The sequence below is a fragment of the Carcharodon carcharias genome, chromosome 8 (genome assembly GCF_017639515.1).
Source record: "Carcharodon carcharias isolate sCarCar2 chromosome 8, sCarCar2.pri, whole genome shotgun sequence".
Taxonomy (NCBI): Eukaryota; Metazoa; Chordata; class Chondrichthyes; order Lamniformes; family Lamnidae; genus Carcharodon; species Carcharodon carcharias.
Window position 1 is genome coordinate 155,724,029 of NC_054474.1, and position 27,153 is coordinate 155,751,181.

At 44.6% G+C, this 27,153-nt stretch overlaps 1 protein-coding gene across 4 annotated transcripts in view; it reads right to left on the reverse strand.

Annotated features, from left to right (window-relative positions):
• The window catches only part of LOC121280933 (dynamin-1), a 242,029-nt gene that overhangs the window by 128,253 nt on the left and 86,623 nt on the right, over positions 1–27,153 (reverse strand). For 3 of the 4 annotated variants that reach the window (XM_041193375.1, XM_041193377.1, XM_041193378.1), the window contains exons 8-10: positions 22,567–22,702; positions 21,149–21,216; positions 11,732–11,870 (exon numbers count right to left, since the gene is read on the reverse strand). In XM_041193375.1, the coding sequence (XP_041049309.1) occupies positions 11,732–11,870; positions 21,149–21,216; positions 22,567–22,702 (343 nt within the window). Of the gene's footprint in view, positions 1–6,163; positions 6,303–11,731; positions 11,871–21,148; positions 21,217–22,566; positions 22,703–27,153 lie in introns of all 4 variants that reach the window. The other variant, XM_041193376.1, reaches the window with a different exon arrangement.

Below are 27,153 nucleotides of genomic sequence, written 5' to 3' on the forward strand. Positions count from 1 at the left end.
TAAATGCAAGGGAGGTCTCAAATACAAAGCTGACCAGTGGCAGTTTGTGATATTAGAGGCTGAACATTTAACACATTCATGTGACATATCTTACCATCATGGTAACTGGCTTAAATCTTAGACAACTCATTAAAAACAAGGAAGTGTGTTACAGGTCATCTAACATTAGCTGGTCAATAGGCTCAAACCTATTGCAGGCTTTCGCAAGGAGGGTCTGCTCTCTGCCTGCTGTTTACCCCTTTCTATCCTTCATGTTTTATACAGAGGTTGTTCTGACTGACCTTGTCAACCCTTATGAGGAGGGATCAGGCCAAAATGTTCATCTACCTTTCTGTTTCAGCCCCTGACAGACTGCTGTGCATTGGTTTCTTATTTAATTTTTCCAATCTTCACAGCTTTTTCTTTCGCTGGTATTAAGTTTGAAGGGGCCTTCCTGTTTCCATCCCCTTTTTAAAGTTGCATCTTAATTTGAATCAAACTAGAAGCCCCAACTTTGTAGACCCCATGGGTTTATCTACATTCCCTTTCCAAATAGGCACCCTCTCCAAATCCAGTGCAACAGATCACCAGTCCATTCAGGCAATAGTCAAATGTACCATACCAATTCTTGAAAATTGGTACCAATTCTCGAACATTCCTGCCAACTTATCACCGAACTGCAGTGCATTGACCAAGAAACTCAGTTGCAACCTTTTTCTTTGGCGCTGGTCATTAACATCAATTATGATCTTGGACTCAAGAAGCTTGACACCGTCCAGGACAAAGTAGCCCACTTGATTGGCACCCCATCCACAAACATTTACTTCTTCCACCACTGATGCACAGTGGCAGCAGTGTGTACCATCTACAAGATGCACTGCAGGAACTCACCAAGGCTTCTTAGGCAGCACCTTCCAAACCCACGATTGCTACCACCTAGAATAACAAGGGCAGCAGACACATGGGAACACCACCACCTGGAAGTTCCCCTCCAAGCCACACACTGCCCTGACTTAGAAATGTATCTTCATTCCTTCACTGACGCTGGGTCAAAATCCTGGAACTGCCTTCCTAACAGCACTGTGGGTGTACCTACACCATATGGCCTGCAGCTGTTCGAGAAGGCAGCTCAGCACCACCTTCTCAAGGGCAATTAGGGACGGGCAATAAATGCTGGCCTAGCCAGAGACACCCACATCCCATAAATGAATTTTAAAAAAACGAATAAAACCTTTTTGTTTTAAGGTTAGTAACCTGGTTTCCCCTTACCCCTCTTCATTCAGGTGTAGAAGTAACCCTGTGCTGCTGCTCAGAATCATCAGGCAGCTTAACAATGATTGTTCCTCCTCTGGTGGGATATACTGAAACTTTTCACTCATTTACAAAAGGATAACAAAAAACATCAAGAGGCTGAACTTCCGCATTTGACATCTTCTCGACTTGGATCACTTGGATCCAGTAATGAACAGTCTGAAGGCTAACAATAAGAGTTTTTGTTTTGGGGAGGGGGTCTTTGTGATGTAACTTTTTCTGTTATTTTAAGTCAGTACCAGCAAAAGAGCAGGACACAGCTCCCCCCCAGACAGGATATCATGACTGCCCTAGGCAGTCTATCTGACTCATCCAACCATTCCTCGAGATTTTATTTCAGCCTCTTTCAGGCAACGCCACTGCTTCTTTTCAACCTGGCTCTGAAGAGAGCTAGGAGTGAACATAGTCCTTGGCACCTGAGCAATAGCATTGCACCCAATGCCAGCCCAGGAGAAGTGAACCTCTTCAACTATTTACTGCAGAGAATGATAGTTTTAATAGCGACAGCAGTGCCCCAAGTCATGATTAGAACACTTTGTTAGCATCAGTGTCACAATTTACCACTGAATTGGTCAACTCAGTATTAATGAATAATAGAGTCCAAGGATGCAAGACTTATTTTTGTAAAACTCTTGTCAACTGCAAGCAAAAACTTTAAAGAAGGCCAATATTTCCTTTCCAAAACCACTACAGCCCTTTACTGAGAAAAGGAATCAGGAATGCAAAAGGCGAGACCTCAGTGTGAAGCAATCAGTTAAGTCTCATCGGTGCAATACTGAACTACAACAGAACAAGACAGCACTGAGGTGTCAGTTAATCTAGAGTCTAGACAGTGAAGCTACAACTTGTGGATAACCAAACAAAACTCCCGGCCAATTACTCGCTTGGCTGGTTTAAAGTGCTTTCTCATAAGATGTCAGCTGTCAGGTCGCACTGATTGCTACCTGAATGAATGGACTTCAGGCTTCTTGTTAGGGCCCAATGATGGATTGGGCCCAAAATTAGGTCATGGCAAACACAGGAACAGGAAGAGACCATTCAGCCCCTCAAATCTGTTCCAAATTTCAATTAGATAATGGCTAATCTGCATCTTAACTCCATCAACTTTGCCTTAGTTCCACATCCCTGAATACCTTGACGTAACAAAGATCTATTTTTAACTGACCCTCAGCAGCTTTTTGGTGGAGAGGGAGTTTGAAATTTCCACTACCTCTTGTGTAAGGAAATGTTCCCTGGCATCAGCCTTGTATGCAGTGGCTCGAAGGGAATTTTATTCACAATTCTCCCACCACAGAAAATTGCCTCCCTTTTTACTCTATCAAATCCTTTAATTGTCTTAAACACATCAATTAGATCAGCCCTTCAACCTTCTATACTCAAGGGAATACAAGGCATGATTCGGGTTCTCATAATTTAACCCTTTTAGCCCCAGAGTCAATCTGACGCATAAAGGTTCCTCTTGAATCCAGCTTTTCCTCAACTCCTGTAGATTCAGCTGTTAGGGCTCAGTTCCACATTCACAAGTTTTTGGGCTGGTTGTATATCCCCATTTGCTTGGTGACACCTTTGAACGACCTACACCAGTCCTAAGTCTGTTAAGGCACTTCCAGGTTGCCCAGTTGCAATTAGCTCCTGGGGGAAAGCTTTCACCTGGTAGAATTTCCATCACTGGGGGTGAGACTATGCAACATCTCCTGCAATGCCTATCGCTAGAGGAACCCTGCACTGTTGCAGATCTTGCCAAATTCAACAGCAAGGCGCAAAAAATGTGTTCAGTTCTGGCTGGGCCATGTGTAGACTGTCCGTGGACAGGATAAGAAGAAGCTGTTAGGGGCACATAGCCAAAGCTATATAACAGGGAGAGCCACAAGGATCTCGGTGTGCGCTACTGCAATCCCAGGACGTCCTAATACGGCAAAGCCAAGAGCAGGTTCCGCTGGCCTGTCAGTAAGTTGGAAATAGTGGCCTCAAAAAGAAGCCAGTGTGGAATTCTGCTTGCACCTTAGTTTACTGATTGTGACAGTGTTTAATTTAAAAGCGGGAGCGGAGATGTTCCCCATTTATACCTTTTTTAATCCAACCAGAAGGTTGCCAATAAAGAGGGACTAAGTGCTTGAAGGGACATCAGTAATACACAAATGAAAAAAAAAAAATCGCAAAATTGGAATGAGCTTTTCTTAAAGTTAAGTTGACATTTCTGGGAGGTGGTGATGCACTGCAGCGTCACCGCACCCCCCCCCCCCCCACCGCCAAACTGGTCACAGAAGGCATCAAGCAAACCAGCAGACACTTGGTGCCAATATTGCCCTGTGGGCCCACCTGTGAATCTGAAAGGGGGGGTTTTGGGGATTGGGGTGGGGTGGGGGGGAGTGGAATGTGAGTAAGGGGTTGACACCATGGGCAGGGGCTGATTGGGGCAGGGAGAGGGTTGTTTTGTTGAGCCTGGAGGAGCACTCCTGCTCCTATAGGCTCCACAAATACCACATTCATAAACGTTTTTGGCCTTTTATTTGGAGAAGGTCCCTCTCAGTCAGCTAGGCTGCTCAAGGCCTTGAAATAGCAGTCAGAGCATGGGCCTCAAGCTCCAAGCAATCCAAACAAATTCAACAATCTTGATCACATGGACACAACAACCTCGATTCAATATTGAAGTGAGGCCGGTACTCGGCCACCGGCAAAAAAAGCAGTGACCAACTTAGCCCAAAGCCTACACAGGTTGGGCCTGCTGAATTGCACCCATTTTCAGGCCATATGGGGCAGCAATTATATTGAATTCGACCCTCAAACTATTGACGGGATGTTAAGAATCTACTCTCCCAATTCTTTAGGTGTTATTAGAATCCACTGATGTTTTCAAACAGGCAAAACTGTGAAATGGAAAATATAAATCCAAAACAGAAAAGGTCATTTGCTGAGGCCTCACTGGACTCAAAGGGCAGGTTGCTGAGCCCTGAGGCGATTAGAACCTGCCTATATATAATCAACTGATTGATCCATGGTTGTGGCTGTTGAAGAAAAATCAGACGCACTCTTGATGGTTATAAATTTCATGTAAGGAAGGTTTTCAATTATCTCTCCAATCGAAAAAAAACCCACATAATAAAAGGCTAAAACTAACACTGTGCAGCTGTAGATAAATAGCCAGTTGTTGCCAAGCCAGCTAACAAAATATTCAATAACCACGAGCAATTAGTAGCAGAAACTTGAGGGTGAATATTATCTAGGTGGAAGGAAGTTTAAGGAGAACCTTGTTGTGCTAGATTGTATTAACTTGTCATATCCCAAGGGGAAGAAAGACTAAACAGCAGATTGTGGAATGATTAGGACAACATGAGGTTCCCTGCTCGTCTTCAAGTTGTACCAAGGGAGCTTTTACATCCACCTGAGGGGGCAGAAGACGCGTTAATTCAAAGCCTCGTTCACAACGGTGGGCCGGCAGTTGCAGCCATTTTTAACTTTAAAACTTTTAGAAGTTGCAGAGAGGGCACCTCATGATGGAGGCGCCGTCTCTTACCGAGCTGGAAGGCCTCCTGTCGGCTGTCCAGCTTAAGAGAGCACGCACCCGCCCATCCATAATTGGATGCTAAGCCGGTATTCTAGCCATCAATTGGCCAATTCAGGGAAAATCACCGGCGGGTGGACTGTTTCCTACACAGTGCGGGGTTGAGACTCCCATTTGACCCAGAAATCAGAGCCCTGATCCAAAACCCAAAACCCTGGCCGGAGCGTTTCTACTTTCAATCATCAATCTAAACAGTTAACAAGAAAACCAAAGTTATATAGAATTTTACAACACAGAAACAGGCCATTTGATCCAACCGGTCTGTGCTGGTGTTAACGATTCACCCAAGTCTCCTCATCTTACTTCATTTCGCCCTACAATACATCTTTTTACACCTTTGTTCCTCATATATTTATCTAGCGTCCCCTTCCACGCTGTGCACCTCAACCACTCCATGTGGTAGTGATCACATTCCCACAGTCTCTTCCAAATTCCGTACTAGATTTATTAATGACTATCTTACATTTATGGCCCCTAGTTTTGGAATTTCCTCCCAAGTGGAAACATTTACCTCTATCTTATCTAACCCTTTAAGAATTTCAAAGGCCTCTGTCAGGTCACCCCTCCCCCACCCCCAAGCTTTCACTTTTCTAGAGAACAAAAAAAGCCAGTTTCCACTGTTAAGTAATGCTGCCCTCGTAAATATCAACCAAACTGTCAGGAAAGGCGCCATGTGGAATCAAAGTCTCCTGCAGGAAAGTGAGGAAAATTGGATTAACCTGGCAAAGCAGTTTGTCATAAAGTAGAATAGTTAAAGATCTGTCCATCTCTCTTCCTTCTATATGGGATACACAAAGGTGTGAACATCAGGAATTGTAGAAAAATGATGCTCAACAACTTAGCAAAAGCCTAAAACCTCTTCAGGAATGAAGGAGATAAGGTACCAAACACTTATATTCTAGAAATTGCACAGGTTCCCTCTCAAGAAGTAAGGATTATGGCACTGAAGTGTTTGTCAGAACCCATCTTGAAACTAACGACAGATAAAATTGGAAGTGAGACTTGGCAATAATGCACTGGAAAAGTTATTGTTCACTTGTATTAAAGTTTGGAAATGAAAAGGGGTTCAGATTGGTCCAGTGTCTGTCCACCGAAATATAGCTTTACTCACATACCCCAAATAACCAATTCAAAGGTCCAATCCTACAGCTGACATTCTTCTGAGTAGCAAAAGAAATCTGAAGCTCATATTCACCAGGAAATCTTAGTCAGCATTGCTTTAGAATGAAAAAGGCACCGTTTTAATTTTTTTGAGTTAAATAAATTAATGGAGCAAAGGCAGGGTTCATAGAGAAGGGTTTGACCTTTTACCTTTTCAGTACACTTTCTGATGGTGCCAGTGAGTTCGCTCACCACCATATCTACGCACTTCAAACATGGCTCCTTCAGCTTTTGGATCTGCTTTTTCACTATAGCCTCAAAAGCAAGGTCAGGGGTGAAGAGCCCAGTTCTGCATTGCATCGTGGGAAGGAAGTGACAACAAGGAGGGCGAAGGAAGAAGGGGTGGAGCAGCAAGGTATGGGGGTGAAAACATGGGGGAGGACATAAAGCAAAAGGAAAAGTAAGACCTTGGTTACCTACAAAGGCTTTCAAACCAGGAGAGGGGATGAGGGGCGGGGGAGGAGGGAGGGAAGTACAAGTTCCAACCAACAAACAAGTACTCAACATATCGGAATATCGAATGCATAATAAAATTGGGAGCCTATAAACTGTCGCTGGGGAGCGAATCAGTTTTAGGTGCTCTATTAAGAATTGGAAGCCAAGTTATGGATTTGCTGGCTCACCAAAAAATCCACTGAGCTCATGCCAAAACAGTGAGGCATGTTTGTCAACACTGCATAAAATGATTCATTTTGGCCCATGAATAGTGGGCAGAGCATCTCAGGAATTTCAGCTGCAAATTGGCATAAGCCTATGTTGTGGTCAACACCCCAACTATTTGTCCAGGGGCACCAGTCTCAACACCAGTGCTAAATATCAGTGAATACCGTTAGCAAGAGCAGGCATTCCAATAGCCGTCAATGCCATGGATATGTTATTCTGCCTTCGTTAAGTCCTGTGCAACACCACCTCTGAGATAGGCAGTGGTACTAATGGTGTTTACTTGCCTTTTTCACACTTCTTATCTATTTTGCATCAGAGCAAAAACGGATTTATTTTGATAACGCAACCAGCCATTCTCCCTCCTGGAATGTGCCTCTGGTAGTTCAGTGAGATTACTGGGCCACAGTCAAGCTCATTGTGAGCGTGTGAATGTTTTATTATTTTAGTTCTTTGCTCAGAATTCCCTCCGTAAGCCACTCTGTCTCTCTTCCAAAAGGCATTTGATAAAGAGTCACATCAAAGGTTATTGTGGAAAATGAAAGCTCATGTTGTAGGGGGTCACATATTGGCATGGATAGAAGATTGGCTGGTTAACAGGGAGCAAAGAGTAGGCATAAATGGGTCTTTTTCAGGTTGGCAAGGTGTAACAAATGGCATGCCACAGGGATCAGAGCTGGGACCTCAAATGTTTATAATTTATATAAATGACTTGGATGAAGGGATTGAAGAGATGGTTGCCAAATTTGATGACATAAAGATAGGTAGAAAAGTAAGTTGTGAAGAGGACATAAGGAGGCTACAAAAATATATAGATAGGTTAAGTGAGTGGGCAAAGATCTGGCAGATGGAGGATAATGTGGGAAAATGTGAATTTGTCCATTTTGACAGGAAGAATAAAAGAGAAGCATATTATCTAAATGGTGAGAGATTGCAGAGCTCCGAGGTGCAGAGGGAATTGGGTGTTCTAGTGCCAGAATCACAAAAGGCTAGTATGCAAGTACAGCAAGTAATTAGGAAAGCTATAGTGTTACCATTTATTGTGAGGAGAAGTGAATACAAAAATATGGAGGTTTTGCCTCAGTTGTACAGGGCTAGTGAGACCACATTTGGAGTATCGGTCACCTTGTTTAAGAAAGGATGTAAATGATTGGAAGCAGTTCAGAGAAGGTTTACTAGACTAATACCAGGATTGGGTGGGTTGTCTTATGAGAAAAGGTTGGACAGACTAGGCTTGTATGTGTTGGAGTTTAAAAGAGTAAGAGGCAACTGGATAGAAACATATAAGATCCTGAGGGATCATGACAGGGTGGATGTGGAGAGGATGTTTCCTTTCGTGGAAGAATCTACAACTAGGGATCACTGTTTAAAAATAAGGGGTCACCCATTTAAAACAGGGATGAGGTGAAATGTTTTCACTCAGAGGGTTGAAAGTCTTTGGAACTCTCTTCCTGAAAAGGTGGTGGAAGCAGAGTCTTTGAATATTTTTTAGGCAGAGCTGGATAGTTTCTTGGTAAGCAAGGGGGTGATAGGTTATTGGCGGTAGGTGGGATACAGATTTCAGGTTACTATCCGATCAGCCATGATCTTATTAAATGGCAGAACAGGCTCGAGGAGCTCCTGATCCTTGTTCATATGTTCTATCATTCTTTAAGATGCTCCTTATAACTGACTATGCTTTTGGTCAACTGCCCTAACATCCCCTTCTGTGGCTTGGTGTCAAATTTTATTTGGGGACACTCCCAAGAAGCCTCTGAGGACGATTTACAATGCGAAAGGCATCAAATAAATACAAATTGTGCATATGGAGGAAAGGAGCAGCAATGCTGGAACATCAGGCATTGTTTAAAAGGGTGACACCTGCTCAGGGATGACCCATAAATATAAAATCAACTAGTTCCCTTGTGCATGACTCATACGCAGTGTACAGTGTAGAAACCCACCTTCTGCCCCTCTCAAAACCCACACTTCAATATTTTCCAAATTTCTTACACGGTCTCTACATAAATGATCATTTTCAGACAGTGTGCTCTGAAATACAAGGCGATTGACTGAATGGCCAAACTATCCTCCTATCTTTTCTTTGGCTTAGGGGTTTCACTATAACTCATGTAACAGTTAACAGTGCGAGAGAGTTTCCAACTTAGGTTAACCATCCCCAGTTTGCTGGTTCCAACTCTTAAGAGAAATAAATCTGAACTATCTACTCAGGATGGACAGGTGCTTTGGGGTACTCACATTCTTTGACATGGCGTGGTGTGATACAGGTTAGGTCCCATGTGCTGTTTGGGTTCTAATCATTAATAAGAGACAGGATGAACAACTGTATCATGACAGAGAAGATGGGGAAATTAGATTGAATCGCCTTTGCAGGCTGCCTTCATAGTCCTTGAGCAACCAACTCAGTCAAGCAGCACTGTTGGGTGCACATGGAGCAAGGGAAGCCTTGTGTGATCTTCCTCCCACCTCTAATCTCCAGCCTCCATCTCTCTCTCCCACCTTCTTATTTCGTCTCCTGGAATTTTCTCTGAACATTTGTTTCTCTAAGTTTCACAACCTGAACTCCTTGTCTTCTTTGCAATCTCACTAACTTGAAATAATACTTGAAGTAAGAGCAAAAGAACAAGAGGAGGAGTGGGTCATATGGCCTTTTCAGGCTGCTCTGTCATTCAATACAATCATGGCTGATCGACAGCAAGTCCACATTCTCACCCTTTCTCCGTATCTCTTGACGTCCCAAGAGTCCACTGACATCAGTCTTGAATATACTCAATGACTGAATGTCCACGCCCCCTGGATTGGAGAAAGCGAAGAGACACGAGAGAGGCTGAGATTGTTCTCCTTCAAGCAGAAACGTTTAACAGGAGATTGAGCGGAGGTGTACAAAATTATGAGGGGTTTTGATAGAGTAAATAAGGAGAAACTGTTTCCACTGACAGGAGCAGGAACCAGAATACACAGATTTAAGTTAATTGGCAAATAACACGAGAGGAGATAACAAGAATTTTTTTATGCGGTAAGTTGTTTTGGTCTGGAATGCACTGGCTGAATGGATGGCAGAAGGAGTTTCAACAGTAACTTTAAAAATGAATTGGATATACACTCAAAAAGAATAAAATTACAGGGCTATGGGGAAAGAACAGGGAAGTGAGATTAATTGGATAGCTTTCCCAAAAGAGCCAGCACAAGCTGAATGGCCTTCTGTGTTGCATGAATCTATGATTCAGCATGAAAAACTGAAGCAGCATACGAATTGTCCAGCTGTCCAGTCATAACTAACAGGTTACATTGCGATAAGCTACAGAGACGAGGCACCATATCATATCCACTACACCATTAGCCGTCCCATTTTTAAGTCAATTAATTTTAAAAGCCAGCTAAACATTTAGTTGCAACATTTAGTCTTTGCGGACATGACTTGACAACAATGTCAAGTCAATAATTTCCATAAAAGGAGTGTTTTTAGACCTCAGGTCTTAAGTGCAATACAGAAATACTCATACTTTACTCAGAGCCATAGGCAAGTCGCATAGACATTGACGAGGCTGTGGCATTATTGAGATCACCACAAGTTCATTCCAGGCGTTGCGGTGGGAATGACTACCTGAGCTACCAAAACCAATTCGCCATAAGAGTACCACACAAACCAGAACAAAATTCTCCAACAGTTGGGGATAGAGTAGCTGACCGTTAAATACTTGTTTGTCAGGTACCTGCACCCATCCCTCAATGACTTCCAGGAAACCACCATGTTTACAGGTGCAGTCACGTGCCATTTTAAACCCAAAGTTAGCATCAGCTGAAAACGAGGGTCAGATAAAGAACTCTCAAGACAATTTCTGACTCAATAACTTGACAGAGGCCGTCCATCCACGTTTGGATCAGCCAGTCTGATTTTGAGTCTGGAAATCTGGGGGGGAAAAGAAAAAACAGGGTGCAATTCCTTCACTCCCCTTCGCCCAAACAGTCCCATTTATTTTCCACGTTTGCGTTTGTGCCATGAGGTTAGTTCTGAAGGTTCTCAAAATAAAGCAAATATCAGAACCCAAACCATGATTCCGCACCCTATCCTGTTCCCCTGTCCAGTTTTTGAACCTTCTCAAGTTAGCAGTGGTATTGTCCCAATTTGAGGCCTACTTCAGGCTTCTCCCTTTCCTACTTCATCCCCATGTTGTACTGTTATCAAATAGTGCAAGGCATGCCATGTTATTTCCAGCTGGTACTTTGGGGTGTAAACAGCTGTTAGATGGTGTTTGGACTTAGAGTGCTAAGTAACATGGCTCAACTGGTCATGAAGAAAATTGAGACAATGTAAACTTGACCCAATAAATGTGAAATGAGTAAATAATCCCAAATTGGTTTGAAAACGTTAGTTTGTGATTCACAACTTTGTGCGTCCTTGGCTTAGATTCCCTCCACAGCCTCGTTCCTCCCGATTAATGTACCTTCCTCCAGCTCTGAACTCCACCGTTTTCCTAATTGTGACATCTTACGCACTCCCAATTCCTTCATCCTGCCAGGAATTTCTGCCCTCAAACTCTTCACCTCTCCCTCCTCCGCGAAGACATTCCTTAAAACCCACCTCTTCGGCCAGACATTTGGGCATCTCTCCCTTTATCTCCTTTAGCTCAAAGTGTCAATTTTTGTTTGTTTACACTCTCATGGAGCGACTTGGAAAGTTTTACTACCTTCAAAAGGTGCTACAAAGATGCAAGTTATTGTTGTAAAAATAGCAGATAAAGGGGCCTGTTGGGGTAAGCATTGTGCTCAGACCAAAGCATCACACACGGTTCAGATCTTTTTTTTTAAAGCAATGATTAACCTAATCATTTCTGTTAAAAATTGAAGATTAATTTTAAATCCGGAAAGAGAGGTGAAATATCCATTAAGGAGGCTGTGCTCGGTGTGTGAACGCGCGTGCTAAACATTAACTAGTGCTTGCAGCCAGGTTACTGTCAGTCGCTAAGCCCAAACAACCAAAGCCCACTCCGCAGAGAACTTTCTGAAGATCCAAGTGCAGGCAGCAAGTTTTCAGGACTCTGTGACGTAGCAAATTACCTTCTTGGTACACTGCCTAACCGTACTGATTAACTCATTGATAACCATGTCCACACATTTGAGGCAGGGCTCTTTGATCTTCAAGATCTGCTTTTTCACAATCGTTTCAAATGCCATGTCGGGAGTGAAAAGACCCGTTCTATCAAAGTGAGGAAAGACGTCAAAGTATTGAACAATCATCTTTTTTTTTGAAAAATAAAAAATAATCACAAGGTTAGAAAATAAAGAGACCAGTTTGGACAACAGAATTCCCAACAGCTCAGTCAAGCCCCTTTGAGTTCTTCAGATGTTCGTGAGCTCACCAAGATGAGGGATTAATGTTGGGGGGGGTGGGGGGGGGAATGGAACACTTTTATACAACCGGAGTCAGCATCAAGTAGGTGCGGCATGAGTTAGGTACAGAATTGAATGCTGTCTACACTCCCAAGCAATGCAGTTTAGCCTTAGCCTCAGAGCCACTCTCACTGCACTTCCGATTTCCCTCGACAGCCGTCCTCTCGGTTGCTCGGACTGAGGTATTCAGTCAATCAGTGCTATTTTTTTAAGCTTGCTTATCACATCTGCTCACAACCACTAAGAACTAGGTCGAGACTGAGCCAAACCCGTTTCACAGAGAAGCCTTTGCAGTTAGCGAGAGAGAGCGAACCCTCAACCCAGCGGTGTGGGTCAGATTGAAACCCAGGCCTTAAGAGGTTAAAGGTCAATACCTGTGACATAATTTGTTAAATTAACAAAAAATAAACAAGAAGAAGTAATTTCTTTGCAAATCAGAATCTCATCACAGGAATGTAGCCAATTGTAGCCAAGCTCAGCAAGGCTCAATATTACACAGAGCAGTAAATGTTTCATTGACACTTTGTCTGTCCATTAGCTCTGAGCTTTCATAAAGACCCACAGTAATCATACTACTTGGTTTGAGTTTAGCAAACTCTTACTTTGGCTTACATCAAAGAGGACTGGTAATTTCACACTTCTGGAGCACGTGAAATAAGATGTCCACGAGTGGTGGTGATGCGTTACAGATCACTCCAGGAGTCCGAACTGCTGTGGCAACATGCTACTTTACATAGAGATAATAACAAAAAAACTGCGGATGCTGGAAATCCAAAACAAAAACAAAAACAGAATTACCTGGAAAAACTCAGCAGGTCTGGCAGCATCGGCGGAGAAGAAAAGAGTTGACGTTTCGAGTCCTCATGACTCTTCGACAGAACTGTTGAAGTTCTGTCGAAGGGTCATGAGGACTCGAAACGTCAACTCTTTTCTTCTCCGCCGATGCTGCCAGATCTGCTGAGTTTTTCCAGGTAATTCTGTTTTTGTTATGCTACTTTACACGTATGTTATGGTCTGGGACTATGGATAATGGTGCTAGAGGCTTCAATATTCTATCACATGACTGACCAGGAATCTCTCCAGCTGTTACCGCCTTCCTTTAGTGTGTGTGTGTGTTGGAAGGATTTTCAGGTTGACACTCAACCTGTCTGGTCGCGTTATGAACACAGCTTCCTTGACCATCCAGTCAAACCCGGAGCTTCTGGCTCAGAGGCAGGGACACTACCTACTGCGCTACAAGACCTCTGTACACGTGAGTAAGTGTTGCCAACTCTGGTTGAATGTATTACAGGGCCAAAATTTTATGTCCCTCAGGCACACGCAGCAGTCAGAAGCACACCCGCCAACAATTAAGCGGGCAATTAAGCCAATTAGGGAGGCAATTGAAAGCAATTTTTCATGGCCGTCCACTTTTCCAGTTGGCGGACGGGCCAATCGGCCTTTACATTTTTGCTCAAGCCTCGATCCAGGGCGGGATGAAATCTCCGTGGGGAAATAAAATGTTTAAAAAAAGAGATATCGGGGGGTTGATTTTTTATAAGGTTTGCTTTCAGGCACTTGGTTGTGCTGCATGGACATATTTTGCAGCATTTTTGTTGTTTTGTTTATTCTGCTGAGGTCTGCAGCTCCGTGGGACAGCTGTCAGCCTTCAGGGAGCTCAGTGAAAGCGCTCACCCGCACCTGCGGTAACATCGGTACCTGCCTTCTCCTCTCCCCCGCCAGCAGTGCTGAGCCTCTCTCAGGGTGCATTTCATGTCGCCTGGCCATTACTTGGCCAGGAAGCGTGAAAACACGGTCAGGGGCCTGTTTCCCGTTCACTCCCTGTCTAACCAATAGCACACGCCCAACGAGTGAAAAATTCAGGCCCTGGAGCTTTCATCACGTGACCACCTACTTTCAGCTGCCCCTCCTCCACGTTTCCATCCTCACCTTCCCATTGGCCCATTGGAAAACCAAAAGACTTTTCATTACCCAAATGGAAGATTCCTGACTGTTGGTCAAACAGCCTTCATTCCCCATCTCCAATATTTTAATTCACCAACTGATGTGTCAATGAAAAGAACACAATTTGTTTGATGTCCTCAAGAATTTTTCTCTCATGTTACTCTCTGCAGTGACCTGAAGATTAGATCTTCAATTCCTGGAGATTTTGTAACCTAAAGCAAATTTCTAAAAGTTGACTCTCTTGCTGGCTGTGGACACACGGCAAAATAGTGTGTCTCCCATCACACGGTCGCTATGGAAACACAGTCTCAACCATAGCACAGAAGATCATTCCATCTTCCTCCTACCACCCCCACCAACACCAGCCCCCTAACAACCTCACCAAAATATTCAACAAAGGAAAAGTCTTTAATCACTAAATATGGCACATCACCATGACAGAAGCTTTCTCACCAGCTCTCATCTTCATGTGGTAAAGCCAAAGACATCTTGTATTGAGATTGCTGGCAGGCTGTTAGTACTAATGTACCAAGGGTAGTAAAGGCAGTTAAGACTGAGGAGCAAAATCAGTCAACAACATTGTTGAGACTCTGGAGTCAAATGAAGACTAGACTGGATAAGGACAGCGGATTTCCTCCACAGATAGATTTTTTCTTGACAATCCAATCACATCATGTTCATTATTAATGAGTCTGGCATTTTATTCCAGATTTATTAATTAAATTTAAAACTCCCCCAGTGACTGTAATGGAATTTGAACTCGTGTCTGAATCATTAGTCCACACCTCTGGATTACCAGTCCAGTAATATTACCACTATGCTACCAAAGATCCTGTTACCATTGGGATATCTGAAAGCAATGTCATGAGCAAAATTAAAAATCTTTCCTCATGATTTTTTTTTATTTATTCATTCATAGGATGCGGGCGTCGCTGGCTAGGTCAGCATTTATTACCCGTCCCGAATTGCCCTTGAGAAGGTGGTGGTGAGCTGACTTCTTGAACCGCTGCTGTTCATGTAATATGGGTGCACCCACAGTGCTGTTAGGGAGGGAGTTCCAGGATTTTGACCCAGCGACAGGGAAGAAATGGAGATATATTTCAGGATGGTGAGTGGCTTGGAGGGGAACTCCCAGGTGGTGGTGTTCCCATGTGTCTGCTGCCCTTGTCCTTCTAGGTGATGGTGGTCATGGGTTTAGAAGGTGTGTCTAAGGAGCCTTGGTGGGTTTCTGCAGTGCATCTTGTAGATGGTGCACACTGCTGCCACTGTGTGTCGGTGGTGGAGGGAGTGAATGTTTGTGGATGTGGTGCCAATCAAGCAGGCTGCTTTGTCCTGGATGGTGCCAAGCTTCTTGAATGTTGTGGCAGCTGCACTCATCCAGGCAAGTGGAGAGTATTCCATCACACTCCTGACTTGTGCCTTGTAGATGGTGGACAGGCTTTGGGGAGTCAGGAAGTGAGTTACTCGTCGCACTCTTCCTAGCCTCTGACCTGGTCTTGTAGCCACAGTATTTACATGGCTGGTCCAGTTTGGTTTCTGGTCAATGGTAACCCCCAGGATGTTGATAGTGGGGGATTCAGCGATGGTAATGCCATTGAATGTCAAAAGGGGTGATGGTTAAATTCTGTCTTGTTGGAGATGGTCATTGCCTGGCACTTGTGTGGCGCGAATGTTACTTGCCACTTGTCAACCTAAGCCTGGATATTGTCCAGGTCTTGCTGCATTTGGACTTTGACTGTTTCAGTATCTAAGGGGTCGCGAATGGTGCTGATGTGCAATCATCAGCGAATATCCCCACTTCTGATCTTATGATGGAAAGAAGGTCATTGATGAACATGGTTGGGCCGAGGACACTACCCTGAGGAACTTCTGCAGCAATGTCCTGGAGCTGAGATGACTGACCTCCAACAACCACAACCATCTTCCTTTGTGTTAGGTATGACTCCAACCAGTGGAGAGTCCCCCCACCACCCTCCCCCCCCCGTGGATTCCCATTAATTCCAGCTTTGCCAGGGCACCTTGATGCCACACTCGGTCAAATGCTGTCTTGATGTCAAGGGCAGTCACTCTCACCTCACCTCCGGACTTCAGTTCTTTTGTCTATGTTTGAACCGAGGCTGTACTGATATCAGGAGTCAAGTGACCCTGGCGGAACTCATAAACCCACAACCCATTTCCCATAAACTCATGGTCACAGAGTTTATGGGGAAAAACACACCAATAAAATATTAATCCTTTTTAAGGCAAAAGAATAATGTGTTGAGCAACATTAAAGGGGAGATTTTTCTCTGTGACAGACTTGTCTTGTGCAAATGAGAAGACATCTGGGCAACCTGCTCTCAGCTCAGCAGCACTGACTCACCCAACTGCTACGAGGCACAGAACAGAAAAGAAAACTAATCCTGCCACCTCCACTCACTGTCAGCAGCCCAGCTAATGTCAGGGAGCCAGTAATTGAGAGGAAATCACATGACGGTGACGCAGCAAGAGAAAGCACACCAGAGAGAGAAGATAGAGAAAGAGAAAGGGAGAATAAGAGAGAGAAAGATAGAGAGAAAAAAAACAGTATAAGAGAAGCAACAGAGAGACAGACACACAGAGAGGGAGAGAGAGAGAGAGACACACACACACATGCACACAAACACACAGAGAGTGAGAGAGTGAGGGTGAGAGAGAGATACACACACAGACAGAGAGAGACACACACAGACAGAGAGAGAGAGAGAAACACACAGACAGAGAGAGAGAGAGACACACAGACAGAGAGAGAAAGACACACACACAGAGAGAGAGACACACACACAGACAGAGAGAGAGACACACACACAGACAGAGAGAGAGAGACACACACAGACAGAGAGAGAGAGACACACACAGACAGAGAGAGAGAGAGACACACAGAGAGAGAGAGAGACACACAGAGAGAGAGAGAGAGAGACACACACAGAGAGAGAGCGAGAGAGAGAGAGACACACACAGAGAGAGAGAGAGAGAGAGAGAGACACACACACACACAGAGAGAGAGAAAGACACACACACACACACACACAGAGAGAGAGAGAGAGATACACACACACAGACAGAGAGAGAGATACACACACACACAGACAGGCACACACATACACAGAGAGAGAGACACGCAGAGAGAGAGACACGCAGAGAGAGAGAGACACGCAGAGAGAGAGAGACGCGCACACACAGAGAGAGACACACACACACAGACAGACAAAGAGAGAGAGACACACACACAGACACAGAGAGAGAGACGCACGCACAGACACAGAGAGAGAGACGCACACACAGACAGAGAGACACACACAGACAGAGAGAGAGAGACACACACAGACAGAGAGAGAGAGAGAGACACACACACAGAGAGAGAGAGAGAGAGAGACATAGACACACAGACACAGAGAGAGAGAGACACACAAAGCGAGAGAGAGAGACACACAAAGCGAGAGAGAGAGAGACACAAAGCGAGAGAGAGAGAGACACAAAGCGAGAGAGAGAGTGACACACAGCGAGAGAGAGAGACACACAGCGAGAGAGAGAGACACACAGCGAGAGAGAGAGAGGCACACAGCGAGAGAGAGAGACACACACAGTGAGAGAGAGAGACACACACAGCGAGAGAGAGAGACACACACAGCGAGAGAGAGAGACACACACAGCGAGAGAGAGAGAGAGAGAGACATACACACAGACACAGAGAGACAGAGACACAGAGAGAGAGAGGGAGAGACATACAAACAGAGAGCCAAATGCTCCATTACAAATCAGAAAAGTGTTTTCCTAAAAGTCCACCAGTCCTGTAGCAGGGACATTGGGGGAACCTCCCCAGATTTGGGAGCATTGTTCAAAGTAAAGGAGTAGGAGTTGTTGGCTTTCAGGTCAGACTTCCCCAGTACAGGAGGCAATTTGAAATGTCATGAAAACTGAAATTTAATGAGTACAGTAAATACTGACAAGCTGAGGACCAACCTGCCGACAGCAGCAGGCACGGCAGCTTGGTGACAACAATGAAGCACTTGACGCTGCATATTGCCCGGAAGGGGAGCTCAAATAAAACCACCTGCATTTGGAACAAGGTTTATTAATGGACCAGAACACAGCTTCTAGCAACGGATGGGTCTGGTGCTGAATCTAATTCATTGGAATTTTACATCAGCTCTGAAAGGGCTGCTTACTGAGATACATTTGGTGCTGCATCAAAAAAAAGGACCATGTCCAGGTGAGCCTTTTTTTTTAAAAGAGGGAGCTTTACCCAATCAGCTAGCTTTTCAGAGAGGAAACTCTTCAGATGCACTGAAGGCTCCTTAGATAGCACCTTCCAAACCCATGACCACTACCACCTAGAAGGATAAGGGCAGGAGATAAATGGGAACACCACCACCTGGAAGTTCCCCTCCAAGTCACTCACCATCCTGACTTGGAAATATATCGCCGTTCCTTCACTGTCACTGGGTCAAAATCCTGGAACTCCCACCTTAACAGCACCGTGGGTGCACCTACACCACATGGACTGCAGCGGTTCAAGGCAGCTCACCACCCTCTCAAGGGCAACAAGGGATGGGCAATAAATGATGGCCTAGCCAGCGATGCCCACATCCCATAAATTACTAAAAAAAACTCTTCCTCACTCTGGAGAGATGGAGTGTTCACATCATGTTCCTCTCTTTGTTTATTAAACTGATATATTAGCATAAAGATTTTTCCCAATTATAAAGTTACCCGTCAACTGTCACGCCTGTAGCTTCACAACTTTGCCACTAGATGGAGTCTCAAGCTCCAGTAGCTGCAGGTCCCCATCGATAGCTTTAGCAGCACTTACATAGAATTTACTGCAATGGAACAGGCCATTCAGCCCAACTAGTCTATGCTGGTGTTCCTGCTCCATGATTTCCTCTAACCCTATCAGCATGTCCTTCTATTCCTTTCTCCCCTTGCATATTGAACAAGCTCCCCCTTAAACACAGAGGGAAATTTGCTTTGTCCTGGTTGAGTTACAAATAATTTGGGACTTAGCATTGGGAAATGGAGACTTCTCCAGCATCAAGCACTCAAAGGTCAGGAATATCAGAGTTTCTTCAATTCCCCGACTTTGTCTCCCCAGCTAGCTACACTGCAGCTATATGATGTTATAACCAGCCTTTTGTGCAGTACCTCAGGATTTGTGTCTTGCACCTATGGCCATAGACAGCGGATCAAGACTGCCCGAAACTCATTTACCATAAAACCCTTAATCCCAAGGGATTTCAGACCATCAGTCTGAGCTCATTTAATCTGAGTTTAGGTCTATTTTGCCCACTACAACACCCAGTGTTCCTCCTTCCTTTCACATCACAGTTATTAGTTACCGTGTTGAACAGACCTGCACTAAATAATTATTCAGACCAGACACAAAGCTGTAAAGGCAACATGCCCATTCAAATCCAGAGTCACTGAGGGGAGAAAATATACAGTTTTGCATTGGGCAGAATTTAATGGGGGCGGCGGGGGTCTCACCCACGGGTTGGCAAGCTGGCCCACATTGTCACTTTTCACAGAATCAAGTGCCAATGCGGCACTTAACCAGGCAGCTGCAGGCCTTCCCTGCAAACAAGGACCCCGGGGACGGAGGTCCCACCAGCCAAAAGCTGCCGACCAATCAGGGGCTGGAGACTCTTTGCTAACGGCAGCGCCATTGTACAAGCTGCTGCAGGTAATGCACCTAGGGAGAGGCCTAGGATCTCAGAGCGACCCATGCCGCAGGTGAGAGCTAGCAGGAGCGGGGACTGCAGGGTGGGAGTCCTAGGGGAGGCAGCAAGGGCAGTGGGGTGGCTCTCAGTGGAAACCCCCACCTTCCCAACGCCAGGTCCCTCGATCAGGCAGTGAATTGCCTTTGATCAAGGGAACCTCCCACCCCCCCCCAACCCTCAAGGAAGCCCAAGAGCAACCCCAACACGGTTTGCTTATTGTGCTCCCTACATGGCGAATCCCCTGTCCACTACTGGGGGTGAATACCAGCTTCAGTGCCCACTTAAGAGTCTAGTCCCACTAATTGCCTGCATTAGGGCCTCAATTGGTGCTGGCACAAGCCTTCCCACCACAGACTCTATCAGGGCAGAGGTGAGAAGACTCTGGAGACCCCACCCGGTATCCTCCCTCCCCAATTTAATGTCCCCCCCCACCACCAAACTCGCCATGGGGGAGGGCATTAAATTCCACCTATTGTCTCACTGGAGCCAAAGTGACAAAACCTAATGGAGAAGACAGAAGTTATCATCCAAACAGATCTCCCTACTCCCACAGAAGCCAGTAACACCCAGCAAGTTTTACTCCTGTTAGGAGATTTACTAACCCACACATTGCAAAGCATTATAAAGGCTTTAAAACTAGACTTGACATAATGTGAAAATTCAAAGTTCAAATCTGTAAATAACAGAGCAAAGCTGAACTCCTATAAAGTGTTTCAGTCCCCTTGGAAATTATTAGGTCATTTGAAAAAAAATCTCAGTGATGGTCCAATTAAACGTTCCCGATCTTCAACATGGCATCATTGGGAGGGGATTCACCACACGTGCGTGAGGAGGGGCAGTGGGCAGATCCTGGTGATTCTCCCCATGTGGTGTTCGTTTCCTCTCAGTCTTCTCCTGATGGGGGTCATAGTGGGTGGATACCAAATGCTCATCAAAGGATTTTGGGGGGGCGGGGGGGGTGGGGGGGGGGGGGTCGGTGGGGGCGGTGGTGGTGGTGGTGGTTGAGTTGGGGGGGGAAAAGAGAGAAGATAAAACAAACAAATTCAGAGAGACAGTCACCCCGGGGTGTTCCTCTGTCCTCCATTCCAAGAATGGCACTGCCACATATCAAGGAGGGGTTAGTCTGTCACCCAGCAACTCAGCCAGGAAGAAGTCAAGAAAATATGGAGTCATTTTAGGCTTTTGTTTCTCAATTCTCCTCACATCCCAATCCAATAGCAGATTTAGGAGACTCCCAAGATCAACAGCCCCTTGTCTGGGGGGTTGGGTAGAGATAGGGATATCTTGTCGGGTGGGGAAGGAGAAAGGAAAGATGGAAATCTCCTATTAGGTGCCAAAAGATATTCAATATGCTTGAAAGTAAATGGGTTGACACAGTCTCAAAGTCCTAACAGATACATGCCTGATTCCATGAATGTTCTTGATAGCGTAACTAATCTCCCGTCGCAGCTCCTTCTCATCAAACTCCATCTGTCACAGGAGAAAATAACATGAGGACATTTTTAATGGGACCATTCACCCAGTAAGCGACAATCCTGTCACTAACTGTAACTACAATCTCTCCCCTGGTACCTACAATAGTGTCACACAAAAGCATTAATCTCCTCGATACTCCACTTTCCATGCATGGTATGTTATTTATATTGTTAAGATACACAGGGCATTAGGTACCTGGAGTACTTATAAAGAGAGACCGCTGGCACATGGTTGAAGGTAGACACGTGTAAAGCCACATCCTATAAATAAATCTATTATCAAGCAAAGGATTGGCGCCTAGTTTCATTCTTCACCATCTGACCTGGGATCTAATTAACAGTGCATGCTGTAAAGATCATCTCATTCATCGACCCAGGCTTTCATCATGGGGCAGAGGAACACCTAGGAATTTTAGTCATTTTTTTGGACACCCAATGACCAACATGACATTTTGTCCCTGCAGCAGTGTCCCATCTCTAAAGATGGATTAGCTGATCCTTTCTTCTGCACGCACAACAGTTCAATTTGTCGAGGGCACTATAGATGGTCTACCGCATTGGCAAGCATGGTGAAGTGAATGGTCTATGAGTTTTAATGCATGAAAACTGGTCAATTTCTGTATTTAAGCCACTTGTGGGGTCCTACATTCAGAGGGGTCAGGATCTTTGTAGAAAATCTTCTGCTGCTGAACTCTAGGAGCATTTTCCCTGCTATTTCCCTTTCGCATTACTTTAAATACAGCATTAATGATAGACAGGTTGCATTATGCAGTCATGGAACTGGGTGAGATTGGAACATACCACCTTCATCTGATATCATTACTCCAATTGAGAGACAACCATTCAGTCAGTGCTAACCCTCCCAACACTGGGTCAACCATCACCCAGGCTGCTGGTGTAATGTGCTGCCCAGTCTATAAGGCAGGCTATGAAACAATCTCAGTTTTGCACAGTTTTCGGTGACTAATAGCACTGCAGGCAACCATAGCAGAAGCACTAAAATAGACCCAGAGATAAAGATGACTCATTCTGCTTGTGGTTGTTGCTGAATTAATAGCCCATTAATATGGTCTTTACGAGGTCAAAGTCAAAAATCAGATGCTATGACTCCAAACCCATCACTTTAGCTGTTATGCCCTGTTCACCTAACAGCATTATAGGGGCCTCAATGTATATCTTGACCAATGAACATATCGATGATTTTCCTTCACCAAGACAGACCATAGCATTTCAAAACTGTTATTTATTATATCTGCAACACGTGGAAGCAACAGGGATTCAGTGTAAAATTAGTCAACGGCTACAAATCAAACATCTCCAAGGAGGTGGCCAAGCCTCCAGTTACCTTGACAAGTTCGAAGGGGAATCTCTCGTGGAAAATGCGGTTTATTCTCGCACCGCCCGATAACTCGTAGGTGTCAATCTGATCCCCCGAGCCCTCAATGCGCTTATCAAAATCAACAGAAAACTGTTGCACCATCCTGTCAAAGAACAGATTGTTTATATCAATACATCGGAACAGAAGAGGCCATTCAGCTCTTCAAGCCTGTACTACATTCAATTAAATCATGGCTGGTCTGTGTCTAAACTCATTTTACTGTCCCTTGGCTCCATAATCCCTTGGTGCCCTTATTTAGCACAAACTTATTTATCTTAATCTGCTTCATTTGTACCAGCATCACAGCCTTTTGGGGGAAAAGAGTGTTCCAGGTTTCCAATACCCTTTGTCACTTGTGAGTACAGAACTTGAGTATTGCTGAAAAGAGAGACATAATGCTGAAGCTTTCCATCTTGCATTCATCAGGACAAACACAGGAATGCCAAATTTCAAACAATCACGACAATTTTTTTTTATTCATGCACAGGATGTGGGCTTCGTTGGCTGGGCCAGCATTTATTGCCTATCCCTAGTTGCCCTTGAGAAGGTGGTGGTGAGCTGCCTTCTTGAACTGCTGCAGTCCATGTGGCATAGGTACACCCACAGTGCTGTTAGGGATGGAGTTCCAGGATTTTGACCCAGCGACAGTGAAGGAACGGCGATATATTTCCAAGTCAGGATGGTGAGTGGCTTGAAGGGGAACTTCCAGGCAGTGGTGTTCCCATTTATCCTCTGCCCTTGTCCTTCTAGGTGGTAGTGGTCATGGATTTGGAAGGTGCTGTCTAAGGAGCCTTGGTGAATTCCTGCAGCGCATCTTGTAGATGGTACACACTGCTGCTACTATGCATCGGTGGTGGAGGGAGTGAATGTTTGTGGATGTGGTGCCAATCAAGCGGGCTGCTTCGTCCTGGATGGTGTCAAGCTTCTTCAGTGTTGTAGGAGCTGCAATCATCCAGGCAAGTGAGGAGTATTCCATTACACTCCTGACTTGTGCCTTGTAGATGGTGGGCAGGCTTCGAAGAGTCAGGAGGTGAGTTACTCAACAAATAATGCCTGGCCTCTGACCTGCTCTTGTAACCACAGTATTTATATGGCTGGTCCAGTTCAGTTTCTGGTCAATGGTAACCCCCTAGATGTTGATAGTAAGGGATTCAGTGATGATAATGCCATTGAACATCAAGGGGCGATGGTTAGATTCTCTCTTGTTGGAGATGGTCATTGCCTGACCCTTGTGTGGTGCGAATGTTACTTGCCACTTGTCAGCCCAAGCCTGGATATTGTCCAGGTTTTGCTGCATTTGTACATGGATTGCTTCAGTATCTGAGGAGTCGCGAATGGTGCTGAGCATTGTGCAATCATCAATGAACATCCCCACTTCTGACCTTATGATGGAAGGAAGGTTATTGATGAAGCTGCTGAAGATGGTTGGGCCTAGGACACTACCCTGAGGAACTCCTGCAGTGATGTCCTGGAGCTGAGATGACTGACATCCAACAACTACAATTATCTTCCTTTGTGCTAGGTATGACTCCAACTAGCAGAGAGTTTTCCCCCTGATCCCCATTGACTCCAGTTTTGCTAGGGCTCCTTGATGCAACATTTGGTCAAATGTTGCCTTGAAGTCAAGGGCACTCACTCCCACCCCATCTCGGGAGTTCAGCTCTTTTATCTATGTTTGAACCGAGGCTGTGATGAGGTCAGAAGCTGAGCGGCCCTGGCGGAACCCAAACTGAGCGTCAGTGAGCAGGTTGTTAAGCAAGTGCCAATTGATAGCACTGTTGATGACCCCTTCCATTACTTTACTGATGAATTCATACTACAGGAGAAAAAGGGTGCTGATTGGTTTACTTAGGGAGCCTATAATTCCCCATTGCTTTTTCCATAGCAATGTCTTGGCTAATTAAAGTTGACTTGCCAACCAGTCAGCCCCCTTTCCTCCTGTAGTATAAATTGCGATTGTTTGAAATTTGGCATTCTTGTATTTCTCCTGGTGAGTGCAAAACGAAAAGCTTCGACAACATGTCTCCCTTTTCAGCAATACTCATAATCCTTTGTATGAAGGAAACTGCTTCCTGATTTCCCGCCTCAAATGACCCAGCTCTAATTTTTAAGATTCTGACCCCCCTCTCAGTCTGGATTCCCTCAGAGGAAGTTGCTTCTCTCTATCTATCCTACCAAATCTTCTTAACATTTTAAACACATTGATCCAATCACCCCTCAATCTTCGAAAGTGGAGGGAATATAAGCCAAGCCAATGCAACTTGATAAATGCCGAGTGTGAGTAAAGCAAGGTGATTTGAAGCAGACTCCTGTCCGATAATGACCAGAAACAACTTGCCCTCATATAGCACCTTTAAAATAGGAAAACATCTCATGGTAATCAAACAAAAACTGACCCATAGTCATAGGAGAAGATAATGGGGCAGGTGACTGACAACTTAGTGAAAGCAAGCTAGCTTTAAGATCCTCTGGAGAGTGAGAATGAGGAGTTAATAGTAGATAATAAGGAAATGGTGGATGAAGTGAACAAATATTTTGCTTCTGTCTTCACTATGGAGGATACAAAAAACATTCCAGTAATAGCTGTAAATCTGGAGTTGGAGGGGAGAGAGGAAATTGGTGAAATGACAATCACTAAGGAAGTGGAACTGAGCAAACTGATGGAGCTGCATGCTGACAAGTCTCCGGGTCCTGACGGACTACATCCTAGGGTCTTAAAAGAGGTGGCTAATGAGGTAGATGATGCCCTGGTGTTAATTTTCCAAAATTCCCTAGATTCTGGAAAGGTTCCATCAGACTGGAAAGAAGCAAATATAACCCCTCTATTCAAGAAGGGAGGCAGAAAACAGGAAACTATAGGCCAGTTAGTTTGACATCTGTCATGGGGAAGGTGTTAGAGTCGATCATTAACAACGTTATAGCTGGGCACTTAGAAAAGCTCAAGGTAATCGGGAAAAGTCAGCATGGTTTTATGAAAGGGAAATCACGCTTAATCAATTTATTAGAGTTCTTTGAAGGAGTAACATGTGCTGTGGATAAAGGGGAGCCTGTAGATGTGCTGTATTTGGATTTCCAGAAAGGATTTGATAAGATGCCACATCAAAGGTTATTGCAAAAAATAAAAGCTCAGTGTGGGGGTAATGTATTAGCCTGGATGCAAGATTGGCTGGCAGAAAACAGAGGGTATGCAAAAATGGGTCTTTGTCTGATTGGCAGGGTGTGGCAAGTGGAGTCCCACAGGGATCTTTTGCAACTTTTTACAATTTACATCAATGACTTAGATGAAGGGAGCAAAAGCATGGCAGTTAAAATTGCGGATGACACAAAGATAGGTAGGAAAGTATGTTGCAAAGCAGATATAAGAAATTTGAAGGCGGATATAGATAAGTTGGGAGAGTGGGCAAAAATCTGGCAGATGGAGTATAATGTGGGAAAATGTGAAGTTGCTCACTTTAGCAGGAAGAATAAAAAAGCAGAGTATTACTTAAATGGAGAATGACAGCAGAATTCCAAGGTGCAAAAGGGTCTAAGTGTTCTTGTGCATGAATCACAAAAAGTTAGTATGAAGGTACAGCAAGTAATTAAAAAGGCTAATGGAATATTATCCTTTATTATGTCAGGACTTGCACATAAAAGTAAGGATGTTATGCTTCAGTTATACAGGGCATTGTGAGACCGCATGTTGAATACTGTGCGCAGTTTTGGTCTCCTTATTTACATCCTTCCTTAAACGTGTTGGAGGTGGTTCAGAGGAGGTCTACTAGATTGATATGTGGAATGAGTGGGTTGTCTTATGAGGAAAGGTTGGGCAGGTTGGGCTTGTTTCCTCTGGAGTTCGGAAGAGTTAGGGGTGATTTGATTGAAGTATATAAAGATCCTGAACAGTATTGACACAGTGGAAGTGGAAAGGGTGTTTCCTCTGGTGGGCAAGTCCAGAACCGGGGCACTGTTTTAAAATTAGGGGGTCGCCCTTTTAGGACAGAGATAAGGAGAAATTTTTCCTGAGGATTGTGCGACTTTGGAACTCTCGGCCTCAGAAGGCAGTGGAGGCGGGGGTCACTGACTATTTTTAAGGCAGAGGTAGATAGATTCTTATTAGGCAATGGAATCAAAAGTTATTGGGGGTAGGTGGAAATGTAGAAACACAAGCAGATTAGCCATGTTCTTATTGAAAGGCAGAGCAGGCTCGAGGGGCTGAATGGCCTACTTCTCCGTCTATTTCAGATATTCGTATGACTCAAATAGAGAGAGAGAGGGAGGTAGAGAGAGATAGAGAGATTTAAGGAGGAAATACAAGAGCTTAAAGCCTAGATAGCTGAAGGCACAGCAATTAATGCATGGTCCATGGGACTGAGGGATGCAGGAGTCCATTGTTGGAGGAATGCAGGTATTTGAAGTGATATAGGGCTTGAAAAGGTTAGAGATAGGGATTGGCGAGACTATGATCCAGAACGTAGAAAGGAATAGGAGGACATTTGGCCCTTCAAGTCTGCTGCACCATTCAATAAATTCATTGCTGATCTTCTACCTCAACTCCCTCTTCCCTCGCTATAC